This window comes from Brachionichthys hirsutus, chromosome 10 (assembly GCF_040956055.1).
Source record: "Brachionichthys hirsutus isolate HB-005 chromosome 10, CSIRO-AGI_Bhir_v1, whole genome shotgun sequence".
NCBI classification, from domain to species: Eukaryota; Metazoa; Chordata; class Actinopteri; order Lophiiformes; family Brachionichthyidae; genus Brachionichthys; species Brachionichthys hirsutus.
In genome coordinates, this window is record NC_090906.1 from 7466489 (window position 1) to 7475144 (window position 8656).

Here is an 8656-nt window from a genome sequence, read left to right on the forward strand (position 1 = left end):
ATAATCTCTGCTGAGCATCATTGACAGCTCTGGATTTGGTCTGATTCTTGCTCTCCTCCAATGCCTGCTTCTATTTTCACAGAGAATTTCTCAATCTGAGATGAGTTATCCACCTGCCTTTTAGTGAATAACTGATGGTTATTTGCAAATGTAGATTTAATGCAGCCTCATAGGTAGCAAGGGTATAGCGTCTGCCTAGAGCCGGTCCCAAGCCCGGATAAATGCAGAGGGTTGCAGCAGGAATTGCATTCGGCCTTAAACCTTACCAGAATTAAGCATGCAATCGACTAGAAAGTTGATTTGCTGTGGCAACCTCCCGACAGTACAAGTCGAAAGAGGAAGACGTTGCAAATCTAGATTTATGATTTTTAGCATTCTGCTTTTCTTCAAACAGAGCCTCAATTACAAGTTACAATCATTCAGTTCTTAGACCCCCAGACTTTGCTCAGTTGGTGGGTAATAAGCCGGTGAAAGGCGAGAGCCCTCCTGAGAACAGCGAGGTGCAATAAAGGCCCAACAGTCCTGCCTTGGATAGACTGGGTAAGAGGGCCTGCAGTTTTACTGTCACAGAGAATTCTGCAAATGGAAAAACTCGAGGAGAATGAATCAGAAGAAAGTAATTTCACACTACATGTGAAACGAAAGGACGAAAGCAGACGGTGGTAATTTCATAAAAAATGTATTTACTTTTTTCTTTCCAGGGTGACCACGGTGCCTTTAAGTGTTCTCAAATTCAATGGTCATTTTAACTCCAGTTAATCTTTTTTTCTCCTTTGTATGTCATTTTTTCCCCTTTGGATCATCGAATAAACTAAACTGCTACCTGTCAATCTTGTTCTCTGCCAAACTAGGGAAACTGATCCGTGGCCTGCAATCATTCATGAAACCTGTCTCACGTTGCACCCTCGTGGTTCCACGTGACGTTTTCTCCCCCCTTGCTTTCTCTATTGTAAATCACAATGTCACATTAGGACAGTAAGAATTATTGATCATCAGCATGTCATGAAGTTATTTTCAATAGATCTATTGATAGTAACCTGCAGAGCACTGATGTTTCGGCAGGATGAGGAGACCACTGTTACGAGAAGCCAGATTTATAAATCTATTTTAATCAAATCCCATCAGTTCAGATGAGTTTAGTCTTTTCTCTGGTCCTCATGAAACCTCTGAAATTAAAACCAGCGGCATTACATTTTCCAGCGCACCAAACACGAAAAGCAGCAGAAAATATAATCACATTTTTCTGTAAATAATCAAAGGCCTTATAAACTTCTATTGAGAGTTACAAAGGGCAAATATAATCTAAGTAGAAACAAGCCCTTTTAAATCCTGTGTTTTCATCTATCTTTTTTGTGCACATCTAATATAAAGCTGGCTGAAAATACCTTAATCTGCATGAAGAATTCATTCATTGCTGTTATCTATCACACAACACCACCGCCTGAATAGAAACAAAACTCCTAAAGATCATTTTTAGCATTGAATGTTGGATTAAAGATTGAAAGTACTGATCAGCTCAAAAGGCCTGTGTGGAGGAACGTTCATGTGGACATGAGCTCGACGTCAGAGCGTTTGCGAGGCTAAGCTTTCCGCTCACATCTCTGCATTGCATAATAGATGAGTTCAGTATCAGCGTGTTATTCTAACCCGTAGAAGAAAGAAAGAGGACTAGAAGGATACAGAGAAAGGAAAACCCCATGAATAATTGAGTCCAAATCAGGTTAGTGACCCTCCGTGCCTCCCTACGCTCAGTCGAGTTCAGTCAGTGTCTGCAGACGGATTATCCAGGAAACCTCTAGATAGCAGAGAGGACGAGACTTCAAACAAGAGCTTCACCTTCTTGTTTATCTTTATGATATTCTTGGTGTAAAGAGCTTGTTGTACTCAGGATCATCATGATACCATGGTGGCCCAACTGTTAGGACTGGCCTTCATATTTCTACCGACCAGTCTGGTAACCTTTAACACACATGGTAAGTCCAATTTCTTTGAGAGCAATTGATTTTAAAATAAAATAAAATGAATTAATAGGAATGAATCAGATGTGATTCTAAGATTTATAAATCAGTATTTTCAGTAGTTTCATAACATATTTGCTATATTCTGTTTGATATTTGTATTTATATACAGGTATATATATATATATGTCACTAAAACAAGTCTTATTTCAATTTGCCTGTATTTGGTGGTACATTTCACAATTCAAATCTGTAAATGATGACCGGTGTTTGGTGCGAAACCGACGCAGCATCAATACTAGTTTTCTTTAATACTCTTTAAGAAACTATTGAGAAAGAGTTGGTCACATTTAGTTTAACTGTATCTACTGGCACTTGGTAACAGAGACAAGAATAGCTAAAGAAGGAAAAGGTCATTAATGAACTGAATTTAACTGGAAATGTAATTTCATTGATCCATTTATCGCTCTTAGAATCCCCTATTGAACTATTTCAGAGTTAGAAGCTGACAGTGAAACAATCCTGTAACTGAACACTTGCAGGGCACATGACACCACCATCTCCTTTTCCCTCTCTCTCTCACACACACACATGCACGTACATTTTGCATGCACGATTGTGTATCTTCTCTCTCCTCCAGCGGTGCAGATCAATCACAACTGGGAGGTGGTGTACCTAGACGCCAGTGTGTATGGGGTGGTCGGAAAAGCAGTGATCCTGGAGTGTGGCGCCACCTCGCCTGACATGTACATATGGAGCTTCACCAAGCCCGGTACTGAAGCCATAAAAGCTGTGGTGTACGATTTGGGGAAAGGCATCAGGATCCAGAAGCTGGCCGAGAAGCTCGGACAGCTGAGGGTCATCTCGAACAGCGCAGCTGTGAACATCGAGAATCTGTCTGTGGCTGCACACGGCCTGTTCACCTGCCAGGCCTTCTACGACTTGGAGGGGGAACCCAAAGTCTACTACTACTATGTGCACCTCACTGTCCGAGGTGAGAGTTCCTGAACCCCAGCATGTATTGTAAAATAAATACACAAATATACTCCATTATTTTTAGGTCCTCCTGTGAAAACAATGCAGGTTTAAGCTTTGTGGCAATGCATTTTAACCCTCAGAGGGCTTTGTCAGATGAGTGAGATAAAATTATAAAAATGCCTCTGAGTGGTTTTACAAAGTACGTTGTTGCATGAAATCTAAATACTAAAACTAAAAGGAAGTAAGTACTGCACCTTATTAGATGTACTTGCTCTGTTACTTTTCTCTACTAATTTACACAGGGACATATTCTGCGAGAGCGACATCACATAGACAGCAGCTTATTAGTCTTTATAATTTTGTGACAATAATGTCAAATTTAGGCAATGAACAGCATGTAATTATGTTACCCGATCAGCGGGTCGACACTGAATGATGCTGAGCAACTGCTGCACTTTGGGGCTTGTCCCACGAGGGGGACACAATAATGACCTCTCTTGAATACAGTTCCGGTCAGTAAGCCTTACCTCCTGATGAGCGATGCGTCTCCGGTGGAAGGAAGCAGGATCTGGATGCGCTGCAATCTGGACAATGGGACTGGGCCGGTCAATTACGTGTGGAAACATGAAGCCCATGGAAGCGTCTCAGCGTTTGCACAGGGCAACTCCAGTGTTGTCAATGTGACAAACGTCAACCGCAACCACTCCGGCTGGTACCACTGTGTGGCCAGCAATGCCGTCAACAGTGAGGCCTCTAACCGTTTAAAGCTGGAAACCATGTGTGAGTATTTTTGTTGTTGTGGAATGTGAATAAACAGAAATTGAAGCTAAGCACAAATCATTTGGATCATAATATCGTCTTCCTTTCCTTTCCTTCGCATGTTTGGACTTTAGATGTAATCTTTATCTTAACACGAGGTTGCTCAGCTGTGCATACAACATATTCTGAACGTTTGTCACCTCTCTCCTTAGTTGGCCCAGACACTCCCGATATTGTCGTGACTCCATACAGCCTGACAGACCGGGGGTATCTAGCTCTGGAGAGAGAGACTGTTACTTTACTGTGTCAAGCCCAGTCCAACCCAACCAGTCAGTATTTCTGGTTCTATAACAACTCTGAGGCCTACGCTGGGCAACATTTCATCATCAGCAAGATCCTTCGCAAGGACGCAGGCGATTATGCCTGCTTGGCACAAAACACCCAACTGAACACCCGCTCCAAAAAAACCATCAGCCTGACTGTCTACTGTGAGTCTGACCTCCGACCTTACACCGTGCAGCCAATCCTCCTCATTTCTGGTGAACTTCCATTCTTTATCTTGTCCTGCCTCCTTCTCTGTTTCGGTGAAAATGTGATTAAGTCATTCAGATTCATGCTTAATGGTTCAACAGGAACAGAGCAGGGATCCAGGGTCTTAATCACCTTTGATTTTCATCAAAAATGAATCTCTTCCTTGATTACAGAAAACTTTACTTCTTCTGTTTTAAACATTCCTCCTCCACTCAGTACCTCGTCTCTCCTATTAAATCACAAACACATAGATGCACAAACCAACACACCAAAGTGTGGATTTCCTGCAGACCTGTCGTCTGGGAGGTTGATGGGGCGCTCTGGTAGGTACCTGACTGTGATGTCACAGCCATGGCAAGCATTGGCTGGCCGGATGGCCGCGTGCTTGTCATCATGCTCTCCCGTGTGATTTTGCTGAGTTCAAGCATCTTGCTCTAAAATAACACAGACGGAGATGTATTCTACAGTACTAGACAAGTTTACAAGTAAAAATCATATTGAATTAAACACAAATATTTCCTCTGTAACTTTAGGATAGCTCGTACCATGCCTGGAGTACTGGCCCCAGTGACCCCGATGATGTCACATGACCCCCCCCGATGGCACCACCTTGTTACCTGTGTTTATCTCCACAGACCCACCTGATGGCTCGCCCACCTGTTCTGTAGCGGCAGCTCGGAATCACACTTCTGTGAGGCTGCTCTGCTCCTGGCCAGGTGGATTCCCCTCCCCGTCCCTACAGTGGACCACGGACCTGAAACCACTGGGACGCGAGGAGGGTGCCGCAGGACTGCAAACAAATAAACTGACCAACACCGCCATCTTGCTGCTGAAAGAAGGCCTGACCACCACAAATGGCTTGTTTACATGCACAGGCTCCCATTCGGCACTCAAGCAAACAACAGCATGCGAGACGCGGACATGTGAGAAAGAGAAGGAGAAAGCTTTACTCGGTGTTCTCCAAAGCCCTCACATCTCACTTTAATATCTTCTCTTTCAAAAGATATCCCCCCTGCAGATCCAGTGTGTGTTGCCTATGTGACTAACACAAAACAGTATCTCATGCTCTCCTGTTCATGGAATGGAGGGGCCCCCAATGCTCTGGTGTGGTGGGAGGGACCAAACGGCCAGGTCAAAGGAGGAGAGGAAGTATCCAACATCCTGATCCTGCGCCACGGCACTGCCCACGGTGGCAAGCCATACACCTGCCATGCAAAGCATCCTCTTTTGACCCAAGCCAAGACCTGCAGGCTTACACTAGGTCAGCGCACATCTTTAAGACAGGTCTGAGATCAAAGAGAAGATGTGTTAATTCACGTTCTGTGCATCGCCACCTGTAGAGGCTCCTGTATTGCTGACACAGCACAGGACCGTGTCTGTGTACGAGGGGACTGATGTCCAGCTCAACTGCAACCTGAGAGCCAACTACCTTCCTGTGGATGAAATCACCTGGTTTAACAATCAGGGCGTCGACGTCCGAGGCACCGCGAAGTACTCCTTATTACGGACGTCTGCATGGGCCAATCTGACCGTGAGAGACACGCGCGAGACTCAAGACAGTGGCGAGTACAGGTGCGCCACGTCCAACGCAGTGGGAGGGACGGAAATCAGTGTCACGTTAGAAGTGAAGAGTAAGAAATGTTTGATTCATTTTTTTTTTATTCATTTTTTTTGTTGAGATTTTGACAACGAAGCATTTTGGGACATTAGCTTTATCTGTTTTTAGTCGAGGTATACGAAACACATCTATACCCAAGTAACTATAAATAGATATAAATATGGAGATCTTAATAGTGTAACAAGAGGATAACTTTATAGTATAAAACAAAGAGCCTCGGGTTATATCTGGGCTTCACTCAATTTAATCATCAAAATGTCCAAACACTTAGCATTTAACTGAAATTACAGCAGAAGCAAACAGAAAATCCAACTCTGTGTGATAACAGACATGCTCTGATTGTCAATGTATCCAATATTTGTTTAAATGTTTTAGTGTGGACCAAAGTAATTAAGCAGCTGCGATTTGTATTTTTATTTTTATTAGGGCACCCAATGCCACCCAATGCAACTCTGGCCAAAGTGATGTATAACAGCCGCCTGCGCACAGAGGTGCATTTGGAATGGCAGGTAGACAACAAAGAAAAAAGAGATTTGACAGGTTTCATCCTGGAGCATTCGTGGGTGCCGGAGCGACCAGGAAGGAGAAGCAGCAGCAGCAACAAATCAAAGGAGGAAACGGAAGAGAGGATTGGTCAGCCAGTCTGGTACCGTAACATCATCCACGACCCAGATGTGAGGGCTCATACAGTCGGCAAACTGACACCAACCGTTACCTACAAGTTTCGCATCATACCTGTCAACCGCCGCACCCTTGGACACCCCTCTGCAGTGAAGACTCCAGGTATACACACTGCTCAGAATATCAGAAGTGTGTTCAGAGTGAACTGAGAAAAGAGTTAGGGATGTCTTCACAAACAGCTGATAACAGCTGGGCAAAGGAGGGAGAAACGGGTCATGTGATCTAAGTCACAGGTGAGTTAGGTAACCACTGAAACATGCCAGGTTTGTTTTGTTGTAAATTGTTGTTAAATGACATTCTAACATGTTGTATTTCTATTTTTTAATAGGTGAAAGACACAAAAACAACACACACACACTGATTTCCTCCTGGCTTCCTGGCACTTCCCTGCTCCTTCCCTTTCCTCTAGCTAGCCCTGTGTGCTTTCTATTCATGTCATTTCCACCATGTGAATGTCGGATGTGATTGCTCTAGCCATGCCGGGGGCTTGTTCCAGGTGGCGGAAGGCTTTAAGGTTGGGTGTCAGGGTGGGCGGGGCCCAGTGATGTTCAACCCCTGCACCATTAGTGCGTGCGTTATTCCATACCTGTGCTCACTTTAACTGGCTTTACTTTAAAGTGTTTTTTTTTTTTTACTTTTTCTAAACTGGAGCCACAGTGATCTGACTCAATACTTGCTGACTTAACAGCCACATTTGTGGTGAAATCTGAATCACAAAGCATTTTTAACCGAACGAGGCTGCTGTATTTTATTATTTAGAAGTTAACTTTATTTGTAAGATTACGATTAACCCTTACTTTTATCAACCAAACCTACAAACCAGACTACTTCTGCAAAATTGTCCTTTTTTTAAAATTTACAAAGGACCTAACCTCTTAATCATATATTTCATTGATCACTATCAATTGTAAACTGTGTTTTGAGGAAAAACTAGTAGGAGGCAAAACGTTATGAAAAAGGATATAAGCCATTTACTAAATGCAGCAGCTGCATCTTTTCCAGAGCTGTACTATTTTGCAATGTTTAACTGTAATGTGTTGCAGCGGAACCTCGCATCAACGTGGCCCCCGCTGTGATTGGAGCGGCCATTGGTGGAATGCTCTTTGCGGCCATCGCCATTGCGCTGCTGCTGATATTCTTAATACGCAACCGCAACAGCCATCCTCGTGAGTTTTACACTAGAGCCAACATCCGAATGATTTAATAACAAAACCATTGTGCCGATATTCTGCCAGCACTGTTCTGTTTCTGCCCAACAGGACTCCACGATATGCTGTTTGGTTTGTGAGTATCTCTGTTTCTGTCTATAAACATATGGAAACAGCAGTGAAAGATCTGCTGTCAGTAATGATGCTGATAGTCTCTGCATAAAGAACAGTTTCTTCCTCTGGTTCATCCAGGCATCACAGTCAATCGAGGGAAAACATCAACTTCCCAGAGGATGAAGTGGCTCGTGCAGCAGAGGGAGGAATGGAGGATAGTGGTGGATCTGCCAGTCCAGGCAAGATGAACCCCCATCAAACATGCATTCATGCAAACCCCTAAATCTGCAGTATGCATGTCATGTCTTTAATATACCATCTAATGTAATTATTTCAGAATGAATTATAAAGAAAAAAAAATGATGTAATGTCTACACAAAAGTAAACAGCTGAATATAATTCTAAAATATCATTGTCTGCCCGATGTTAAACCTTGATCCTGGTGCTTTCTAGGTCCCACCATTGCTTTACCCCGGGCATCGTCGCCACTTACCATTTCACCCCAGAGTGCCACCCCCACCTTCAGCCAAGCCCATCCCCATGGAGACGATAACGACCCCGTCAATGTCACCATCACTGTCAAGGCTGTCGGCTCATAGAGCTATCTCAGACTCCTTCAGTTTTCATTTAATCTGCATTTATTTCACAATTTGAAGGGTATATGTAGCCACTGAATTCATCTGAACTAGAGTAATTTAATAATAGTTTCAAACTATAATAATATACAGTATATCTGATATATCGTTTGGTGCAACACTTTGCCTTAAAGTAATCCGAAGCGTAGATGTAATGAATCCATAGATTCCTTCATTAAAAAGTATTTACTCGTACACAAAATACAGTTTAAATTGTTTTATCAACAAGGCAAA

The 8656-nt window shown here is 43.2% G+C and overlaps 1 protein-coding gene across 1 annotated transcript; it reads left to right on the forward strand.

Moving 5' to 3' along the window:
- Window positions 1-1903: 1903 nt before the first annotated feature.
- On the forward strand, window positions 1904-8386 carry LOC137900853 (V-set and immunoglobulin domain-containing protein 10-like 2). Its single transcript, XM_068744998.1, has 12 exons — window positions 1904-1973; window positions 2599-2952; window positions 3444-3716; window positions 3908-4183; window positions 4862-5149; window positions 5230-5487; window positions 5567-5857; window positions 6271-6627; window positions 7569-7691; window positions 7785-7809; window positions 7926-8026; window positions 8241-8386. The coding sequence occupies exons 1-12, from the start codon at window positions 1904-1906 to the stop codon at window positions 8384-8386; spliced, it is 2562 nt and encodes an 853-aa protein (XP_068601099.1).
- The last annotated feature ends 270 nt before the right edge of the window (window positions 8387-8656 follow it).